We start from the raw sequence: 23,233 nt of genomic DNA, 5'->3' as shown, positions 1-23,233 counted from the left end.
TACCCCAAACCCCACCCCCAAATGAAACCTAGCCAGTAGTCACTCTCTTCCCACACTCTCGCTTTCTGCACTCTCGAGGCCTGCGGCGAACCCACCTAGCGCCGGCGAGACCGTTCCTCCCACCACCTTGCAGCGCCACCGAACTCTCCCCCTAGCGCCTCCGAACCTTCCTCCCACTGCTCCCAGGACCTCCTCGTGAACAGAGCACAACGAAGCCCCAGCCCCAGCCAGCAGTGAGCAGCCCAGCACCACCTTCGCACCCAGCAGTAGCACAGCACCACCCACTCACCCAGCAGTGTTTCTGGCCACCCACAATGTAGCACCTCCCACCCAGCCACCGATTCAAGTCAGATATGGAGCGGTAGCCACCGAGCCAGGTATGTAATTTAACTAATTTCTGTTTTGAATTACTGAAAGTGCTTCTGTTTGTATTGTTGGTAGCTTGGTATTGTTGGAAAAATAATATAAACTGCTTCTGGTTATTATTAGTTTTTTTTTGGAAGAATAATATAAGAAACTTTTGAAGTGATTTAGTATGAAATCAGATTTGAAATCAGATAAACTGGTTTTGGATCTTGATAGGAAGATATTGAAATCAGATTTGAAGCAGATTTGAAGAATTAAATTTGGAGTAGATTTGAAATTAGTGTATTGTTGCTGATTGCTGGTTGAATTGCTTTTGTTGAATTACTTCATTGTTGGTATTGTTGCTGATTGTTGCTGGTTTTTAATTTATTTGTTGTTGTGTTTTTGCTGATTTTTATTTGTTGTTGTGTTTTTGCTGGTTTTTAATTTGGCACAATACTTTGTCCTTCCAGTTCCAATGTTACTGTACTCCGTAAATGCGATATTACTTATGATTTCCTGTTGTTTTCATAAATTTGACAAGTATGGAGCTTTCAAGATCTTTGTCTCCTTTTGTTGCCAATATGACAGCTTTGACAAATATGTAAGTGCTTAACTCTAAATCAGAGAACTTTAAATCAGTTTATATACTCTTATTCTATGGCCGCACCCACAGCTCGCTGTTAAATGCGATCTATGTTCCCTCATAATGTGCTAATGAAATCCATGGAATTCATGAAGAACATCTAGCCTAGTTAGCATTCACACAACAGGGACCAAAGTTGATGCATGACCTTCTCCATTTAGTATTTAGTTACACCAATTGTAAATTTACTATTCTAAAATCAGAACTTTGTTAATGGTAACAAATTGATGGGGGAGGAGGACCCTTATTGTTGCATTCCTTGTCTATATAGATAACTTATTTGTTTCGTCAACACTGCCTGTGAATTTATGTATGCAGAGTAGGTAAAAAAGAGGGCATTATTGCATAGGAGAGGGAATAATAAAGATTTACACTTTTACAAAGTATCAGAGTTTCAATAAATAGACAAAAGTACAAATGAAAGAATTTGGAAGAGATAAAAGTACACACATCAAAACTTAATAAATATCAGAGTACACATCAAAACCTCATAAATTATTTTGTTGTCATGTCCTCTCATTTTTCTTTCTAGTGAATAAAAAAATTTTACATGATTCAACTCCTTTGTTAACTAATTTTTATCAACATTTTAATAACCGTGCTTTTGTTCATTTCATCTGAAAGGGTATGTATGTGTAAGCAAGTTGCTCAGATGGCTGAACTGAAGAAGATTTTGTATGGGAAGTTCAAGGACTCGATCAATCTGGAGAGGAGACAGTATAATTTGGCTATCTTTTAATGGAAATTTATTTTTATTTTTAGTTGTGTTGACTATTGAACTTTTAAACTTCTTTAATTGTCGTATTTAAATTCCTTTTGTCCTTAAATTTCATTAGACCAATACGTTGTTAGCTATTGTGTATTTGTGCTTGTCGATTTCAATGTTATGACTTTGTGAGATAGTATGTTAGTATTTTTTTTAATTGATTCAAAAAACTGAACAAACCGAACCAAATCAAACCGATTTTAGTTAGTTTGGTTTGGTTCGGATGGCTTCAATAAAAAAATTGAACCAAACCGAACCGCAGTTTAATTGGACGATCGGATCGGATGACTTTTTTCTTAAAAATTGAATCAAACCGTACCGCGAACACCCTTATACTACATTCTAATTTAATGTTACAAATTAAATTTAAGATTAATTTATTCTTTTAACTTTATTAATTCACATTGTTCACACATTGTTTAAAAATGTTGGTTATCTATACTTTTTCATGTAAATTTTATTTTAGACTTTTTTTTTATTGTAGAGAAAATTTGATTAGAGTAATTCAAACAACCTAGTGAGAAAATGAGGCATATTTTTATACAAATATGATGTGCTCTGAAATAAATTAAAAAATAAAGTAATTATATAAAATTCTTAAACGCTATTTCTTTGGAACTTAACAATGCGATATTATATGAAAATCAATTTTTTCATTAATTTTTTAGATGGTGTGATTTTTTCATATTAGATACATGATATGATTCCCGAAACAATCATTTCATAAACATAAAATGTATGTCACAAATACCAAAGAAAACATGTATATTCTTTCTCTATTTTTCTTAATGTTCTTAAAATCGGTTCGAACTGGCCGGTCGAACCGAGAATCGTTAGTAAACACAGTTTGGACAATAAACAAAATCGTCCAATTCAAAAACCGAAGTTAAACCTTTAAACTGGCCGGAAACCAATCGGTCGAACCGAATCGTGATCCGGCCGGTTTTTTAATTTTGCAAAAAAAGTGAAAAATGCGTTTTGCTTGGCCCCCAAATGGAACCCTAAGACTCTTTCACCCAGACACCCACACTGCACTCATGGTTCTGAAAACTGGATTGGATTGGCCGGTTCAACTGGAAACCGGCGATGCAAACAGTCCGGTCCTTCGCCTATAACCGTCCACAAAGAAAAAATGCTGAAAAACCACCAAACCGGCCAAAAACCGGCCGGTTGGGCCGGACCGGTAACCATCCGGTTCGGATAAACAAAACAGATCCACTCCCCTCGTGACCAACCCCCCTCTTCCCCCAATCGTTCATTCACTTCATTTGTCACTTGAGAACTCTGAACCAAAGGAACCCTAGCCTTCCATCAGTCTATCGTCGCCGCCGTTCCCAGCTCCTAAGCGCCGCCGCCGTCCCCAGCTCCTCAGCACCGCCGCTTCTTCCTCTTCCCCGTGTCCGGAACCCAGTAACTCGGCAGGTCCTCTTCATCTTAGCTGGCTTCTCGACACGGAACCCAGGTTAGTGGCTTCTCGTCTTCGGTCTTGTTCTTCAATTTTTGTTCCATTTTTCTTCAATTCTTCTTCGGTCTTGGTTCTGAAGTTTGGTTCTTCAATTCTTCTTCTTCGGTCTTCAGTCTTGGTTTGAACTTTGAAGTTTGATACTGTCTTGTATTTGCTGGTTGCTCTGTTACTCACTTACTCTGTCTTGTATTTGTATGTATGGTTCTGACTTCTGATTGCTCTGTGACTCACTTACTGTGTTAAATACTTAAATCATGTATATTAAAATAAACTTACTCTGTTATATGATCATTTGTATCAATCAGAAATGTTTGTTTTACGGTTTTAAATGGCAAAGTGATGCGACAAGTGGGTGTGAAGGTTGTGGGGTTGGGAGCCTAAGGTTCACTGGATTCCTTAGAGAACAAAGCAACAGAATAACATGAGTTTTTGGATCAATTTACACTGTTCGAATGCTGAAACAAGTACTAAACTACTAAAACCATTCCTTTTTGTTTTTGCTTGAATTTTAGAAGAAAGAGCAATGTAATGTATTCCTATTTATGATTCCATAAGACCAAGGTTAAATTAACAATTTAGGTAGAGTTGAGTTTTGTTTATGAGTAATTAAATGTACGAAACAGGATTAGGATTGCTAATTTCTTTTGTGACTTTCATTGTTTTTTTTCCTTTGTTGTGCTGCCGGTTGTTGTTATGCTGCTCTTTTGTAATGGTTGTTGCTGAATGCCAAAAATGGAAATCAAATCAAATGCTGGTTGTTGCTGAATGAGTAGAGTACAAGTTTAGCGTATAGGTAGTTGGTGATATGTTATGCTTTCTTATTCAATGATTACTTGTTTTGTTGATACCTCAACTTGGAAACAACACTAGATCCCGTTTATGGTTTGCTCAGCAAGAAGAATCTCTTGCTAAGAGAGCTCTCTTACAACAGATGAACGCAACGCTGTCTAAGATTAAACCGAAAAGGTCATCTTGCAAGGTTCAAGTTCATGTTCAGTTAGCATAATACCACAGAATGATCAACATTTTCTAATTGAATTAGCTCAACATTCTTTTGAAATTGATAATCCTTTGTCTCCTGTTAACCCTCAAAGTCAAAATTTAATATTTAGATATTTTTTTTTACTATTTAACTTTTGAGTTTGTATTTTGATAATATCATATAAATTTGGTTGATGTTTTTTGTGTAGTGTTTTAAATTTAGAAGATATTTTAGGATGTTTATTTATAATTTATTTATTATTTTATTCTAAAACGATTTTTCCGGTTGAACCACTGGTTGGATCGGTTAGACCAGTAAACCAGTGAACTAGTGATTAGAACGGTTTGATGACCGGTCCGGTTTTCAGAACCTTGCACTGCACACACCCACTCTCGAGCCTCCCCTCCCTCCATTCTCACCTCTCGCTCTCACGGTCTCACCACGTTCAGTATCCCCCACGAGCTTCCGGCGCAACCTCCGTCTAGCCACCGTCGCTGTCGCAAGGTCCGTGGAAGTCACTCACCTGCACAGACCCGTGGTGCTAGCTTTCTGTTCGCACAACAAGCTTTCCTTTCAGCCGTCAAAATCGCAGCCACCGCCAGCGCCAGTTGCCGTCGCGAGTGTCTTCCTGCCGGCGCCAGCTCTGTTCGACCCTTCTACCCCAGTCACTGTTCCTGTCGCCGCCAGCTCTGCATTCTTCTCTGTCTTCCACTAACCCTAGGTATAAACCTAATTTGTTGTAATAATAATTGTTGAAGTATGATTAATTGTTGGTTCTAACTTCTAAACCTTGCTGTTATTACTTGAAGTATGATTAATTGTTGGTTCTACATCATTTCATTCAGCAACACCATTCGTATACGGGTCAACACCCATTTGAAGCATTATTAAATGATTTTTTTGAGATTCTGCTGGAATTTTTATTTTTTTTGGATTCTGTTAGTGCTACTCAGATTGAAATTTAAATCATTAATTAGCTCTGCTCCTGTGGTGTATTATACTGTTTTCTTATTTTGGATTGAATCATTGAATAATTAGTTGATTTATTTCAGTTAATCTTTGTTAAAATTACGCTGATTTAGTTCATTGCTTAACCTTGTTAACCTTGCTTTAGTTCTCAAGTTGCTTGCTGCTTCAATTTAAAGGGATTGTGAATTTTGGTTTAAGCTGTTATTGAAGTTTCCTTCGTTTGGGTGTTCTTCAGTTCCAAGTGAAACTTAGCCTTTGATTCTTTAAGCATACACGTTCAAGTTATTGTTCTCAACAATGCTGATTCTTAGATATTTCTTTCTTTGTTGCTTTGTTTTAAATATTCCTATAGGTGTTGTGTTGTTGCTGTGTTTTAAATGTTCCTTTGATTCTTTGTTGTGTTGTTGCTGTGTTGTCTTTCTTTTTACTTGAATGTTTGTATTGATTAGCTGTCTGAGGACCTGCACACCGACTTGCATTCTTGCAATAAAGCTTTCCATGTTAAAACTTTTTGGCATACAAAATGAATGTGGTTTGATAATTTCTAATTGATATAACTTAGTGTGGGATGAGCTAGAGATTACTCTGAAGGTGTTGGGAAGGAAAGGAGGTTATTGAGCAATTGGAGAGTTGACAGTGCTAGCCTTTTTTTTTGCTATTAATCATTGTGCTGAACTTGTTAAAATTGGTTTGAAAACTGTTAATTTATCTTGTTAAAATTATGTTTGAAAATTTTGTTAATCTTAGTTAAATATAGTTGATTTTTGTTAATCTTGGTGTGTTTATTTATATTTTATTTATTATTTTATTATAAAACGGTTATTTCGGTTGAACCACAGTTGAACTGGTTGGACCAATAAACCAGTGAACCAATCACTAGAACGGTTCAATGACCGGTTCGGTTTTTAGAACCTTGCATATATTTCTACTTCTTCAAAAAGCTGCAAATTAACTTTTTAAAAAGTTAAAAGCTTTTCCTAAAATTGTGCCAAACACGCGGTGACTTTTCATAATCCAAAAGTAAAAAAAAGTAGCTTCTGCTACTTCCTAAACGGGCTCATAATAACTTATGAAATATTCACGTGGTTTATATGTTTTATTTAGGTTAGAATTCAGATTGTTGATTATTCTGTTTGATTTTGATCTCTCTTGGTTGTTGATTTATGTTTGATTTCTGTTTGATTTTGATCTCTCTTGGTTGTTGATTAGAGAGAGAAGAAGGTTGATTGGTCGATGGAGGTGGAGCAACCTAAGCCAAAGCCAACGCCGAAGCGGTTTGTGAAGAACCAAATCCCCGATTACATCCTCAACGACGCAGCCCTCAACGCCGCCATCTCCGTTCTCCCTCACAACTACAACTTCGAGGTCCACAAATGCGTTTGGCGTGTTCTTTCCACCGGCGCCAAGCGCGTTGCCCTTCAGTTCCCCGAGGGCCTCCTCATGTACTCCCTCCCTCTCTCCGACATCCTCACTGCCTTCGCCGCCGTCGACCGCTGCTACGTTCTCGGTGATGTCACCTACGGCGCTTGTTGTGTCGACGACTTCTCCGCCGCTGCGCTCTCCGCCGACCTCCTCATCCACTATGGCCACAGCTGCCTTGTCCCCATCGATTCCACCACCATCCCCTGTCTCTACGTCTTCGTCGACATCAAAATCGACGTTTCCCATTTGGTTGATACCTTTAAATTGAACCTCGAATCTCGCGCCCAGAACCTTGTATTAGCTGGTACTATTCAGTTTGCATCTGCAATTAGGGCTGCGAAGCCGGAATTGGAGAAATCAGGGTTTAGTGTTTTGGTACCACAGTCCAAGCCTCTTTCGGCCGGTGAGGTTCTTGGCTGCACTGCTCCCAAGGTTTCATTAATGGATTCGTTTAGTGAGAATCCTGAGAATAGCGTTTTGGTATTTGTAGCTGATGGAAGGTTTCATCTTGAGGCGATCATGATAGCTAATCCTGGGATTAAAGCTTTTAGGTATGACCCTTACATTGGAAAGTTGTTTCTGGAAGAGTATGATCACGTGGGAATGAAGGAATCTAGGAAAGGTGCGATTTTGAGAGCGAGGGAGGAAGCTCGGAATTGGGGTGTTGTTTTGGGGACATTGGGTAGGCAAGGGAATCCTAAGATTCTGGAGAGATTGGAAAAGAATATGAAGGAAAAAGGGTTCTTTTATACTGTTTTCTTGATGTCTGAGATTAGCCCTGCAAGGATTGCATTGTTTGAGGACTCCGTGGATGCTTGGATTCAGATTGCTTGTCCTCGGTTATCGATTGATTGGGGTGATGCTTTTGGGAAACCAGTGCTCAATCCCTTCGAGGCAGAGATCGCGTTGGGGGTGATACCTGGCTGGTGGGAGAAGAAGAAAAATGTGTTGGTGGCAAAGGTGCAGGAAGGTTGTGAAGATGGTGGTGTAAGTTGCCAGAAGAGTGGTGATTCTTCTTGTGAGTGTAGCTGTGGAGAAGATGAAAATGGAAATGGAAAGAGCGATTTTGGTGGTGAATATCCAATGGACTATTATTCTCAAGATGGTGGGGAGTGGAATTCCTCTTATGTGAAGAAGTCCTCTCGTCCTGTAAGGAGAATTTCTGTATCTTCGGTTGCTATTAGTGCCATTTCTCAGCAGTCTTAAACTTTCTATAGGTTATAGATTTCGATATTTTGTTAGTTGCTGGATATTGGCTTTTGCCTCTAAACAACATTGGATGTTTAGGGAGAAAACATAGTATGATGTGATACAATAGAACACATCATCTCATGATGTGCAATTTGTTGTTTTACTAGTGTTAAACGGTGCGATGCACAATTTTATATTTAAATTTGACACGTTGAATCGAAAATATTTTATAATAATAAATATTCAGATATACTAATTGATCCTAATTATATTCTAACAATCAAAGTAGTTAAAATGTACTCAGTGAGTACTTTAAATTTATACCCACTTTTATCAAATAATAACTCCACTCCTTGAATTCTTGTTAGCATAATATATATACACAATTTTAGTCTATAAATACGCCAGCAGCGCAGTGCTTGCAACTCATATATAATGTATTGAGTAATTAACAAATATCTTGGTGTATTCGTTTATGTTTTACGGCATAAAATTATTGTCTTATTTAAGTATATAAATTTATTTTTAATACTACAGCCTTTTAATAAATTTATACATTTAAATAATTTTTTAAGAGATTGAATTAAAATTTAATTATTTTTAATAATTTGATATTATAAAATTAAATAGATATATAAATTATATTGGTACATAAAAATGAAACATTTGAGGATAAGATATTTTCTATATACCAGAATTTTTTGTATACAAAGAATGATTTAGTGCTAATCCATGTAGTTGTTAATGACCATGTCGTAGATGACAATGGATTAGCCATTTTTATTTTTACATTATTTTTTGTGTATTATTTTTTTATATTACTCTACTTTAGTGTGTTGAGTTTTTCTTTATTCAAAAAAAACTTTTGAAGTACCTGAATTTTCTTTTATTTTAAAATTTTGGGTTTCAATAGAGTGAAGCCTAGTGAAATCCCTTCACACAATCAGAAAAGGAACCAATAACACATGCAAATATTTGTTAATGAAAAAACAACATGCAAGGTTTTAACTGAAAAAAATAAAACTTATCTAGAGTAAAAAAAATTGAGTGAATGTATGTTTTAAGGGTGTTTATGTTCATGGCGGCGAAGGTAGTGAAGATATCGGAGAGAGGGAGGGAGTACATGAGGAGGCCCTCGGGGAACTGAAGGGCAACGCGCTTGGTGCCGGTGGAAAGAACGCGCCAAACGCATTTGTGGACCTCGAAGTTGTAGTTGTGAGAGAGAACGGAGATGGCGGCGTTGAGGGCCGCGTCGTTGAGGATGGAATCGGGGACTCGGTTCTTCACAAACTGCTTCGGCGTTGGCTTTGGCTTAGCTTGCTCCACCTCCATCGACCAATCAACCTTCTTCCCTCTCTAATATTCTGTAAACCCTTTTTTTCCTTAGCCTTTCTGAAACTCACTCGACCACCTTCTACCTTCCTTACCTAAGGATACTCGCGTACGACCCGCTCAGCGGCGCCAAAAACGATACACGAGCACCGAAAGTGGATATGAAAACGAATTCGGCGTGGGTTGGGGAGAAGTGGAGGGAGGTGGAAGGGAAAGATAGCCGGTGACGTCACCTGCGGCGCTTGTTATGTCGACGACTTCTCCGCCGCTGCGCTCTCCACTGACCTCCTCATCCACTACGGCCACAGCTGCCTTGTCCCCATCGATTCCACCACCATCCCCTGTCTCTACGTCTTTGTCAACATCAAAATCGACGTTTCCCATTTGGTTGATACCGTTAAATTGAACATCAAATCTTGCACCCAAAACCTCGTATTAGCTTGTATTATTCAGATTGCATGTGCAATTAGGGCTGCGAAGCCGGAATTGGAGAAATCAATGTTAAGGGTTTTGGTATCGCAGTCCAAGCCTCTTTCAGCCGGTGAGGTTCTTCGCTGCACTGCTCCCAAGGTTTCATTAATGCATTCGTGTAGTGAGAATCCTGAGAATAGCGTTTTGGTATTTGTAGCTGTGGAAGGTTTCATCTTGAGGCGATCATGATAGCGAATCCTAGGATTAAAGCTTTTAGGTATGACCCTTACATTGGGAATTTGTTTCTGGAAGAGTATGATCACGTGGGAATGAAGGAAATGGTATGTTCTTCTTCCTCGGTCATAGTATTAATAGACTTGAAGCTCCTGATTTTAAAACAAGTTTATATGGTTTTCTATTTCCTTTTTCATGTTTGATTCATTATTGGATCCTTGATTAAATGCAGAAATTAAGTGAAGGTGGTCCTCCAGCGGCCCAAGAGGTAGTGCGAAAAGAAAGGAAAAAGATAGCATTTGCCGATGAAGCAGGTGGAAGATTGTGCGAGGTCAAGCTCTTTGAGGATGATGTGGTGTCTTTGCCAGATTCCAACTGAAAGGAACAACGCTTCATTAACGTTCCTTTCTCTTTTATACTGAATTATTTGGCAGTCCCCACTCCCAGTGATAAGTTTAACTGGGGAGCATCCGAAATTGAATTCATTTGATTTGCTGTTGTAACAAAGCTGAGATAACTCAAATTTTACATGAGGAAATCCTGTATGTTTGTATGTAAAAAGTAACTTTTAATAATGTCTGAATACTCATTACTCAATACTCTCATGAGGTTAAGAATGATACTGTTCCAACTGCTGCAAGTCCATATTTTTCTATACAAAAATGCTTGCAAACTCACTGCAATGAGATCAAAGCTACGAACTTTTAATTTGTTTGTGTTGAAGACGCCAAGTGGCAATGGGAGATGAACAATGGTGGTGATGGTGAAGGAAGAAGGGCTTGCAATTTGTCCTAATAATTTTAGAGATGACTAGATGAGTTGTTTGTTTTCATCTATCTTTTCTTCCATCTCCCAAAATATAAAGGCTGATAGAATATAATTCACAATCGAAATAGTTATTATTCAAACCTACAGTAAATCAAAATATTATCGAAATATACAGAGTAGCATAATGTAGGAATTATTCACTTCAGTTTTGGATTGGCTCATTTTCCTTATCAATTGAAAGCAGGAAAAGATTCTGCTTTCTTTTTACATCCTTTATTTCTACTTTATATCTCATCTACTTCTTCATGCAGCTGCCATGCTCTTTCTTTGGACTTAACTTCTCTATGTGATGTCATCCATTGTTGAAGCATCAATTTCCATATATTCACAGCACCAGAATTTAACAACAATTAATGCGACCTAGGCATGCTGATGCTTAAACAAGTTCCTATTCCAACCAAAAAACAAGACCCTTGTTGCATAACAAAGTTTACAAAGCTACATAGTTTTCGGAAAACATTAAGGACAATGTTTGCGTTTCTGTTTCTTATTTATTTATCTTAATTCTAAAAATAAAATATAAAAATGAAAAATAAAATTTTATTATTTTCACAATTTTTTAAAAAATTTCTGAAAATAATTGAAAAATACATAATGAAAATTTAAACCAAACAAGTACTTACATGCTAATCATCCGGTGCAAGTTGAACTTTACTCTGAAGTCTATTTTTATTTATTTTGGACTTGACTTTAAACTGAAGTTTTGGATCTGAGTAAGTAGTAACTGAAGAACTTGTGCGGTTGGATTTGTTGTCGATCTCACATGGCACTAACAATATTCCTATACTTTGTCCATAGTAAATAACTTTTTGGTGTAAGTAGTATCCATCATAATTCATCATTTAATCTGTAATTATTTATTATAATAATTATTTTTAAATATTATGTCTCAAATTTTTTCTTATATATTTAAAATTTTAAATTTTGTCTCCTTAAAATTAGAATATTTAAATTTAAATTTAAACCAAACAAAATAAAAATAACAAACTAAAATTAAACTCTAACTAAATTAAAATTAAAATAATACTATTAAAATTAATTTTTTCGATTTTAAGACGGATATATATGATTTTTTTTATAATAATAAACATAATTATTTTTGGTTGAGTTTAGAATGTGTTAAAAAATTATTTAATATACAATTTTATAATTTTAGATATGTTAATTAATGTATACAATAACACTGTTGAACATTAGCCTAACAGTCACGTTTGCTTTATGACAAACAATGTTTTCTTTTTCTTTGAGTATAAGGAGATTTTTATTTTGGAAAAGTATATGGAACAAAAGGTTACTAGCCAAAAATTAAACAAAATCAAAATTTAAAATTGATTAAGTAAACCTAATTGAAACCTATAAAAATCTTCATCTTTTCTCTCACATTAACCTACCCACCTCTAACAATCACACATACAGACTTCTTCCATTCTCCCCTCCCACCTCGAATTTCGCTTCCGCAAGCTCAAGTCTTTTCCGGCCACCACCCACCGCGCTGCTGTCAGAAAATCAACAGGGGTGTGTCTCTTCACCTTCCGATTCTTCGTATAAGAGAAATGGGTTAAAGTCAAAATCCAAATTTGACTCTGTTTCATCTAGTTCTGGTTCTTCCAATGGGTCTGAAGAGAGTTCATTGTCTTCAATGTTCAAACCAGCGAAAAAAGGGTAACAATAATAATAACAAGAACAAAGTGAAAGTGAAGAATTCTGGTTCGGCGTCTTCACCTTCTCCTTCGCCACCTTAAAGAGACCGCAAATTACACAATTATAGAAATATAAAAAAAACATTCATTTAGTATGAAAAAAAACATCCTAATACTTAACAAAAGAAATATCCAGTTATATTTAAAAAAAATATGAAATTCTTAAAGAAATAGAGACATTCACATTTGCAATATAAAAAAATTCAAAAAATATATAAAAACATCTATTTAGTATGAAAAAGAAATATTCTGATACTTAGCAGAAGAAACATCCATATATATTAACTCATAGAGATTTTGGATTCACCCAAAGATATTTGGCTAATTTTTTGCTAATACCCTTTTGGTTTCCTAGCATTGTTCTTTTATTTTATTAGTTTTGTATGTGTAGTTCAAAAAATTTGTTTAACAACCTTGTTTCTGGACTTTACTCCAGAAGAAATGCTATATATATTGAGCTGTTCCCAAACCAATACAACAAAAGAGAATCAATTTTTTCTTATTATTTGTGTTAAAAAAATATTTATGTTAAAAAAATATAAGCACAAATTTGATGAATTTTAGATGTGTACTAAAAGTATTTTATATGTTATCTTAATATTTTGGATATCTTAAAAAAATATTTATGTAAAAAAGATATAAACACACATGTGTACCAAAAGTATTTTATGTGTTGTATGTCTTATTATTTTATATGTGTTATGAATAGAGGTGGTAAATAGAAAAATCCGACCTACTCCGTCCTGCCTCACCTAGTGAGGTGGTCCTGAATTTCTTTTCCGTCTCGTCTAGCGGCGAGCTGGTGGGCCAAGTCCGTCAATTTTTTTTCAACCATTAAATATTAAACAATATATATAATTTCACAACTATTTCAATAAATTTATAATTTCTAAAGACATAAAAAAATTATAATTTTTAAATTCACAAACATTAAAGTCTTTATAATCATAAATATGTAATAAACATAATTATAAACCAAGTTGTTTGAAATAAAATAATAAAATCAATATTGTCCAAAGCAAAACAAATATTGTCCAAAATATATAATTAAACATCTTCAAGTTTATAATCAATCAAACATAAAACATAATTCAAAATATAACTTAGAACATTTTCAATTATCATCTTCATCCTCTTGTAGATCAATAACATTATAGAAATTTGTAAAAAAAAGACCCTGGCCAAAAAAATGCCTAGCCCGGAGGGAACGTCCACCCCGTCCCGTCGAAACCCACCAAAGTCCACGGATTAGACAATGCGGATTAGACGAGCTTTTTAAGTTTGGTTGTCTCAAATTTTCAATCCAACCTATCTTTTTGACCCATTAACGATTTGAAATATTAATATAATGTTAAATATCAATTTCTACTAATGTCTATGATAGTACATGTTCTTTGTGAAACTAAGGAATAAAATAATTGAAGTTGCAGATTTTGTGAAAAAAAAAATCCTAAATTTTTGTAAATAATAAAAAGTAAAAATAAAAAACTTAAATAAAAAACTAAAACTATACATGAATGATTATTTACTTTGTCAAAAGAATAAAGAATCGCAATTATAAACTACATAATAATAAAGAAAACTACATAAAAGTAAAATAACGTGAATAGAGTAACTTGAATGACTAATTTTCTAAAAAATGTAAAATATAAAAAATAGTTACTTACCGATGTTAAATATTTGTATTTTTTAAATTTAAATTAAATAAAAATATTAATAATTGTTAAAATTTAAGAAATATAATTAAAAAATTCAAAAATAATATAATAAAATTATTAAATTTAAAGACTGTTCTTGCAAGGATACTGGTATCGAGCTATATGTTGGTTCCTTGTTGATCGAGGTGAGCTCGGCGACCTTGGTTGGGTAGGTTGTATCCTCGTGAACTCGGACCCAAGCATGGTACCTGCAAAAAGGACTCCGACGCCCAAGTCAGTGGAAGAATAAACTAAATAAAGGATATAAGTGATAGTAGGTGTAGTTCGAAGTATGTTGTGTGTTTTTCATTCAAATCCTAGGCCTAGCTTTATAACCTAGTCTGTTTGCTTTGTAGTCGGTTAATTTCTGAGATTTTTGGTTGATAAGGTCCGAGATCGTGGTGATTTGAGTCTGAGATTGAGTGGGACGTTCTGAGTCCGAGATCTATGGGGAGTGATGTTTTGGAATAGAGCCGTTACGCCGAGGTATTGTTCGGTTTCGTCCGAGATTATGGAGGTACAGTACACAGCCCCCAAACTTGACTTGGTGTGGTTGCAGCAAGTTGTGCTTTTTGTTGGGTTTATACCTCGGCGTTTTGAGGTGATATATTGGAGCCCCCCAAGCTCAATGTGCGTTTTGGACTGTAAAAGAAATGGGTTTAAGAAAAATAAAAGTAGATTTAAATTTAAAAAGGTTTTTGCCTTGTAAACTGGGCTGCAATAAATTTACACGCTTAGCTATAATGGAACCAAACCGTTTTGCATTTGGGTGCATAATTGTTGCTATTTCAACTTCCCATTAAAATAGTGGGTTGCAATTAAACCTGTGTCGTTTTCAGAACACAAACTTTAGTTTGCAAAAAGGTTTCGATAAGTTCTCTAGAGACATGTCTTACAAAGGTTAGTTTTCTGTCTTTTGGTCTCTCCTGTTTTGTTTTATTTCTTCCTTCTTGTTAATCTCCAAAAAATGGTCAAAGAGAAGGAGAAGAAAAAGGTGAAGGTTGTTGAAGTAAAAAAGGAGAATCCTTATCATTGGGTTCACGATGACGTGAAGACTCGTGCTTCGTCGTTTTGTGATCCTGAGTCGCTTCGTTTTATAGATGTTCCAAGGTTTGTTAGGAGTGGGTCTAATATCCGTGTTGAGCTGCTCCCTTGTTCTAGCGAGGAAAGGGTTTGTGAAAAGCGGGGGGACTGGAGTTACTTCTATATGTATGTCCCCTGTTTGACTGAACTGCATGTGAGGTTTCCATTTTCAGATTTTGAGTGTAGGATTTTGACTCAGTTGAACTGTGCCCCATCACAGTTACATCCGAATTCGTGGGCTTTTCTGCGTGCTTTCGAGGTCTTGATGGTTTTTCGGGATTTTCCCCTTTCACTGAATGTTTTCTTTTCCTTGTTTCAGTTTAAAGGGGTTCGTAAGGGGTTATGGGTTTGTTTAAGTAGTTTCCTGGTCGTTCCCTCTTCTTGTTATATAAATCCTCTTTTAAAAATTTCAAGTCAATATTCGTCAAGGTTCGGTATTTAGAGTCTATATATCCTTTTTATTTAGATGGCGAGATGATAGAAGAGTTTCCTTTGTTCTGGTGCTCGGAACCTTTACAAATTCTTGAAGTTAATGAGAGAAGTGAGGAAGAGGACTGTCTGTTAGAGTTTCTTATTGAAAATTTTGCTGTGGGAGAATGTTTGTGTATTCCCAATTTATTGAAATTTGAAGCCGAAAATGACGTTAAAGGACTGGAATTGTACATAGGTAACTCTGCTTTTTTGTGCTTTTGTTTTCTTTAGCTTCGTGTTTGTTGACCTTGTATTGTTTATTTTTTTTTATATTGTAGGTAGCAGGTTGCCAAATCTGAATGCCGCCAAGTTCCAAGCGTATTTGAAGAAGAAGGGTGAGAAATGTGTCAGTGTTTTTGGTGCTGTGATATGCTTTCAACGTTATTTAGAAATATGTATAGCTAGGATGAAAGCGATATTGATTGATGCAATTTTGAACTTCTTGATGTATAAGGTGGTCGGCCTCGTTAAAACCTGTCCAAGTAAAACCCTTCTTAGGGAAAAACCTCGTGATCAGGAAAAAGAGTACCTGGCCAGCTCATACTTACATCGAAAATTCAACTATAGTAAATTTTTAGGAATGAAATATTTCAAGTGTTGGGGATGGGCATTCCTTCTAATGTCTCTAGGCAGTATGCTCCTTTTCCGATGACTTTAGAGATTCGGAAAGGGCTTTCCCAATTGGCGGCCAGCTTCCCATGTCCTGGTGGTTTTTGGACTTCCTCCATTTGTCGCAGGACCAAGTCTCCTTCTCGAAGTGTTCTCGGTCTTACTCGTTTATTATACTGTCTCCTTATTGTTGCTTGCGTTGCTTGCTGTCTTAGTTCGTCCAGGCTTCATTCCTCATGTATTAGGTCGACCTCGGTCGATTTGTTATCTGAGTTGTCTTGTTCATTGAAGTACTCGGTTCGACTCGATCCTTTGCTAATTTCGATTGGTATCATGCAGTCTGCACCATATACCAGTCGGAATGGGCTTTCATTTGTTGTTGTGTGAGGTGTTGTGTTATAGCTCCACAATACCTACGGTATGAGCTCGGCCCATTATCCTTTAGCATCTGTTAACTTCTTTTTCAATGCTTGCAAGATGACTTTGTTAGCTGCTTTTGTGAGCCCATTGGTTTGTGGGTGTTCGACAGAGGAAAAATGGTGTTTAATATGCAGGTCTGTGAGATATGATGCAATTTTTTATCTATGAATTGTCTGCCATTATCAGATACAATTTCTCTAGGTAAATCAAATCTGCATATGATTGACTTCCAAATAAAATTTTGTACCTTTTCGGCTGTGATTTTTGCGAGAGGCTGCGCTTCTACCCATTTTGTGAAATAATCGATAGTTACTAATAGGAATTTTACCTGTCCTGTTGAAATTGGGAATGGTCCGAGTATATTCATCCCCCATTTGTGAAATGGCCAGCTGAAGTTTGATGTATGTAAGAGTTCGGCCGGGTTGTTGATAAGCGGTGCACATCTGTGACACGCGTCGCAACGTTGTACCTTGTTTTTGCAATCTTTTCTCAACGTAGGCCAAAAGTAGCCTGCTCGGAGTATTCTCGTAGCTAGGCTCCTACTTCCAGTGTGGTTTTTGCAGATTCCATCATGTAGCTCGTTCATGGTGGTTTCTGCTTCTGCTGGTCCAAGACATTTCAGAAGAGGTCAGGAGATACCTCGTTTGTATAGGTCGACTCCCAATAAAGTGTATTGGATTGCCTTGTACTGAACGTCCTTGGGTTTTTACCTTCTGGTATCTCTCCGCTTTTCAAGTAGGTAATGAATGTTTTTCGCCAATCTTCATCTTCCTGTGAGATGCTAAAAACAGATTTTGTATCTAAACTTGGTTCTGTTAGTGTAACATGGTAGAGCTTATCTATTTGATCAGTTATCATATGTGTGGCTAATTTTTATAAAATGTCAGCTCTATAGTTTTGATCTCTAGGTATATGTAGTATTTCAAAATTTTGAAAAGATTTCATTAGGGTTTTGACCGAGTTTAAATATTTTTCTAAAAGTGTATCTTGTACCTAAAATTGGCAGTTTACCTGTTGTACAACGAGTAGTGAGTCGCAGTGTACCGTTAGGTTGGAGATCCCTACTTCCTTGGCCAATCTCAAGCCTGCTAGTAAGGCCTTATATTTGGACTACTTGTTTGTTGCTTGAAACAGGAATTTGATTGATTGTTCGGCTTGGACTCCTTCGTCATCCTTTAGGAGGATTCCTGTCCCACACCTATTTTCATTTGATGCTCCGTCGACATATAATTTCCATGTTTTGAGATGTTCTTCTTTGTTTGTGAATTCTGTTATGAAGTCGGCTAATGCCTGAGCTTTGGGTGATCCTCGTGACTGATACGATATGTCGAAATCAGAGAGCTCGATTACCCATTTTGTCATTCACCCTGCTAAGTCTGGTTTTGATAATATTTGTCGCAGGGGATGACCTGTCCGAACTATGATCGGATGTGTCTCAAAATAATACCTCAGGCGCCGAGTGGTGATCCTAGGATTTGTTTGAATTCTACAAATGCTTTTTCGCATTCTTCTGTCCAGGTGAATTATTCTGATTTTTTCATGGTTTTGAAAAAATGGTAGGATCTTGCTGCTGCAGCTGGCAAGAATCTCGATAAGGCTGCTAGGCAACCTGTGAGTCGTTGTACTTCTTTGATTGACTTTGGTGACTGCATGTTTAAGACTGCCTAACACTTGTCCGGATTTACCTCTATACCTCGGTTTGTCAACAGAAATCCGAGAAATTTTCCTTTCTGTACGCCGAACGTGCACTTTTTCGGGCTTAGTCTCATGTTGTAAGCTCGGATTTGTTGGAAAATTTCCTGTAAGTCGGCTTCGTGTTGTTTTTCAGAGCTAGACTTGATGACCATGTCATCGACGTATATCTCGATATTTTTTTCCGATTTGATTTTTAAATATTCTATCCATCATTCTCTGGTAGGTTGCCCCTGCATTCTTTAGGCCGAAAGGCATTACCTTGTAGCAAAAGTTACCTTGATCAGTTACGAAAGCCGTCTTATCTTCGTCTTCTAGGTGCATTTGTATCTGGTTGTACCCAGAGTAGGCATCCATGAAACTCAGTACTTCGTAGCTAGAGGTGTCGTCTACTAGTCTATCGATGTTCGGCAATGGATAGGAGTCTTTTGGGCAAGCCTTGTTGAGATATGTGAAGTCAACGCACATCCTCCATTTTCCCGAGCTTTTTCTGACCATAACTACATTTACTAGCCATGAAGCAAATCGAATTTCTCGGACGAACCCTGCATCGAGTAGTTTCTGTGTCTTTTCCACTGCTGCGGTCCTTTTTTCGGTGCCTAGGCTACGTTTCTTTTGTCTTATAGGTCAAACATTGGGGTTTACCACTAGCTTGTGGCATATGAAATTTGGGTCAATCCCGGGCATGTCAGCAAGGGTCCAAGCAAAGAGGTCGGCGTTGGCTCTTATTATGTCTTCCAGATGCTGTTGTTTTTCTGCAGAAAAAGCGGGAACCGATGTTAGTATATCGATTTGTTTCTCCTAGTTTTACCTATTGCATTTCATCTGTTGGGGAGGGACGGCTATTGTTGTCCCTGGGGTCCATTTCAGCAAGGTTTGGAATGCTTTCCGAGTTGTATACAGAATTGATCCTCGGGATTTGTTCTTGTGTGATTTTCTGTAAACTTGCGTTGCAGCATTGTCTAGCTTCTTTGTGATCTGCGTGAACCGTTGCCACTTTGTTATAGCAAAGGAAACTTGACACACAGGTGTATAGTGGAGACTATGGCCCTGACAGTAAAGAATCGTTGTCGGTCTACATTTTCTTCCTATAGAAAAGAATTACTTCGTTGTAAGTATAGCTCCAAACCAACAAACAACTCTCACATCAAATTAAATATAGTTTTGTCACGAGTACAAACCCCAAATGAAAATTAACCGAAGTATTTAAACCTCAGATCGTCTCACAAGGAATTGAATGAAGTGAATGATTATTGGCTATGGAGGGACAAGGGGGGTTTGATTTATAAAGGGGCAAAAAAATAAATGGACAAGAATTTAAATGACAAGAAAAGTAAATCAAGCGAGCAATTAAAGAAAGCAATTAATAAAGAGAGACATCCATGGCAAGGGTTGAGAATATAGGCTTTCTATCCTAGTCATGCAATGATTAATTCATCCTATTTTGTCAACTCCAAAAAATGGAAGAAGGTATCATGTCATCTTCACATATGGAGAACGTCAAACAAGACTAATCAACCATACCACAATAATGACAAGAATTTATCTTATTGCGTCATTTCGGACGATAGAAGAAGGTATCATATTATCCTCACACTCTGAGAAAGTCTAATAAGACTAGCTAATCTCAATCCGAGAAGAGTTAAGGGACGGACGCCCCAAAATGATATTTGTATGGGCTAACACAATCTACTACCAAGAACTGAATATCTAGTGTTTTGTAATTTGGTGGTTCTCCCAATGTTGTTCTTAACCACACATAATTTGATATGGGGACTCTTTCACCCGAGAATCTTGCCAATTCCCCTCCTGATGGTTGTAATGCTTTATCACTCAGCTGCATCTTTTTGAATGTAGAGTAGAATAAAACGTCAGCGTTGCTTCCTGGGTTGAGCAGGACCTTTTTTATCGTTAACTCCCCCATGTGCACCGAAATTACCACTGGGTCGTCCAAGTTTGGTGTTTGTGATTTGTAGTAATTATATTTGAAACTAATAAGGGTGGTGGAGATTGGGACGGGCAGGTTTTGGTGAGCCCCTCCATCGTCATCATCGCCTGATAACTTCATTTCCTGGCTGTGCTGGTAATTCCTCCTCCTGCGAAACCCCCCGATATGTAGTTTATGACTCCTTTGGAAGCAGAGGTCTCTACTAGGTCACACCAAGTTCCTTCTTCTTTGTGCTTGGATGTGAATTTAGGCTTGTGTAAGTCTACGGCTGCCTCCTTGCGATTCCTGGAGCTAATGTATTTGTTTAGTAGTCCCTACCTTGCTAATATCTCCAGTAGGTCCTTGGCCACTACGCATTCATTAGTGGTATGGCTGAACTTTTGGTGGAACGCGTAATGTTTGCTTTTGTCCACGTATTTCTGATCCTGGTATGTTCCCGCCTTGACTGGTGGCTTTATGAGTCTGTTGTGCAGTATTTCTTTGATGATGTCTTCTCTTCTTGTGTTAAACCTGGTATAAGAATCAAATTTTGGTGTTAGTTTAAAAGTTTTTTGGGATCCTTGTGATGGGACTTGCTCGGCCTGTCATCTTCCTTCCAAGATGATGGTCTTTCTTTTCTTCGTGTTTCACACAAATCTTCTATCTCAATTTGTCCCGTGGCCTTGTCTCGGAATTCTTCCAGTGTTTTTGGCTTTGCTACAGCTATAGCTTCCTGATATTTCTCGGGTTGAAGGCCGCTTTTAATCGCGTGTAGCTGTACTTCTGGGTTGAGGTTGGGGATTTCCATGGCCGCTGTGGTGAAACGAGTCATGCAATCCTTCAGGCTCTCATGCAGCCCTTGCTTAATTATGCTGAGGTAATCCGAGTCCCTCACATAGATTTTAGATGCTGCAAAATGATTGAGAAATATCTTGGCAAACTTATCAAAGCTAGTTATAGACCCTGCATGCAAATTGAAAAACCATAATAAGGCAGCTCCATCTAAAAAAGTAGGAAAGGATCGGCATAAAATAGGATCGGAGTTACTGTTGAGGAACATCATAGACTCGAATTTTGTGACATGAACTTTAGGATCTCCGACTCCCTTATATGGTGCTAGGGTCATCGGGAGCGCAAAGTTCATGGGCATTTTGAAATTCATTATCTCCTCAGAAAACAGATTGGCTCGTTATCTCCCAGTTTTTGGGGGTCTCCCCTGTCTTTGCATTAGACTCTGACTGATGCTCTTCATGTTGATCAGCGTTTGTCTTTTTGCTGTCCTTTTTCTGATCTCCATTATTTTGCATTGGCGCTAACAGTTCGTCCATCCGCTGATTTTCCGCCAGGAGGGCGACGTTGGCAGCCATGAGGTCAGTGTTAGTCTGGAAGGGTTGCTGAGTCTCCGAATGACCAGTCATAGTATCCCTCCTGCAAAGAAAAACGGATACAAAATGGACGCAAATGAATTATAAGGATTAAAATAATTGTGGGTGAAATTAAACTGTTCGGGCCCCACGGTAGGCGCCAAATGTTCTTGCAAGGATATTGCTGCTAAGCTATACGTCGGTTTCTTGTTGATCGAGGTGAGTTCGGCGACCTTGGTTTGGTAAGTTGTATCCTCGTGAACTCGGACCCAAACGTGGTACCTGCAAAAAGGATTCCGACACCCAAGTCAGTGGAAGAATAAACTAAATAAAGGATATAAGTGATAGTAGGTGTAGTTCGAAGTATGTTGTGTGTTTTTCATTCAAATCCTAGGCCTGACTTTATAACCTAGTCTGTTTGCTTTGTGGTCGGTTAATTTCCGAGATTTTTGGTTGATAAGGTCCGAAATCGTGGTGATTTGAGTCTGAAATTGAGTTGGACGTTCTGAGTCTGAGATCTGCGGAGAATGATGTGTTGGAATAAAACTATTACCTCGAGATATTGTTCAGTTTCGTCCGAGATTATGGAAGTACGGTACAAAGACTAATTAAAAAATAAATTTTAAAAGACAATAATATTTTCCATATTCTTTGTAAATAAAAGTGAAAGAAGCGTAAGCATTTTTTTGTACGGAGCGAGTCACGGACAGTTGCTACGTCCTCTTCTAAGGATAATAATTAGATGGAGAAAATGATGTCCTTGTATTGGCATGATATTGATTAATTAATTAATGTAATCAAAGTTGTAATATGAAAAAATCGGTTGGTTTATAGTTTTCGATTTTAAGTGTTTATTTATCATTTAAAAAAATGCTAAAACAACAAAAAATTTCCGATTATATAGTCCAGGTAATTTCTATTAGATATATTTTTGTTTGCCAATAAGAATCCCAGAACTCTCGTCTAAAAAGGTGTAATATATCTACTTGGTTCACTTCAAACCGAAAATTATAAGTCGATCGATTTTTCTAATATTTACAACTTTGATTATATTAATTAATTAATACATCCCAACACGCGTACATTAATTCCTCCATTTATGTTGTCGTCCTTAGAAAAAAAAAAAACGTTTTTAGCGACTGTATGTGAGTTACTCTCCTTTTTTTCCTCATAAAATTAAGTTAACAACAAATTTTATTATCTTTAATTTGTTATTTTATGTTAATTAACTTATCAAAGTTACTCTAGCTCCAGTAATAACCTCTATGAAAGCTTCCACACTTTTTTATGAGATCTAAAAATTATGAACAAAATTGTTTCTGATAAGAAGGTAGATTTGGACATATAAAAATAAAAAATATATATTTTAAAAAGTGTTTTGTCTGATTTTAGTTTTTAGACCTTATCAAGAGGTATCGACTAAATTTGTATAAATAATCTCAATTCGAGTAGTAGATATAACTCCTTTTTATAGATTATTTTTAGAATTTAGAGATCATACTCAATAAAAATATAAACAATAATAATTATAGAAAACAAAGAGTAAGAAATAATAAATACAAAAATATAAAGAATTGAAAATTATTGTATTAAAATATGTAGGATTTGACAAGTGCTGAATGAAAATGATAGAATTTAAATAACAAAAAGAAAAGCCATAATTGAAATTACTAAAAAGA

The 23,233-nt window shown here is 36.7% G+C and overlaps 1 protein-coding gene and 1 long non-coding RNA gene across 5 annotated transcripts; both read left to right on the top strand.

The window, feature by feature from the left end:
- Positions 1–8: 8 nt before the first annotated feature.
- Positions 9–1,893, top strand: LOC127744826 (uncharacterized). Its single transcript, XR_008005962.1, has 3 exons — positions 9–377; positions 890–949; positions 1,616–1,893. It is a non-coding gene; the product is annotated as an uncharacterized LOC127744826 (long non-coding RNA).
- Positions 1,894–3,008: 1,115 nt separating this feature from the next.
- Positions 3,009–7,988, top strand: LOC107475034 (uncharacterized). Of its 4 annotated transcripts, XM_052257332.1 has the most exons (4): positions 3,009–3,219; positions 4,093–4,188; positions 4,654–4,925; positions 6,383–7,988. In XM_052257332.1, the coding sequence occupies exon 4, from the start codon at positions 6,407–6,409 to the stop codon at positions 7,799–7,801; it is 1,395 nt and encodes a 464-aa protein (XP_052113292.1). In that variant the 5' UTR covers positions 3,009–3,219; positions 4,093–4,188; positions 4,654–4,925; positions 6,383–6,406; the 3' UTR covers positions 7,802–7,988. The 4 variants fall into 4 exon arrangements, with proteins under 4 accessions (XP_052113292.1, XP_052113291.1, XP_052113290.1 ...); XM_052257331.1 differs by lacking the exon at positions 4,093–4,188 and having other exon boundaries at positions 4,572–4,925; XM_052257330.1 differs by lacking the exon at positions 4,093–4,188 and having other exon boundaries at positions 4,515–4,925.
- The last annotated feature ends 15,245 nt before the right edge of the window (positions 7,989–23,233 follow it).

Source organism: Arachis duranensis, chromosome 2 (assembly GCF_000817695.3).
Source record: "Arachis duranensis cultivar V14167 chromosome 2, aradu.V14167.gnm2.J7QH, whole genome shotgun sequence".
Classification (NCBI taxonomy): Eukaryota; Viridiplantae; Streptophyta; class Magnoliopsida; order Fabales; family Fabaceae; genus Arachis; species Arachis duranensis.
Note: the sequence above shows the minus strand (reverse complement) of the source record. Positions and strands in the feature narration are given on the sequence as shown.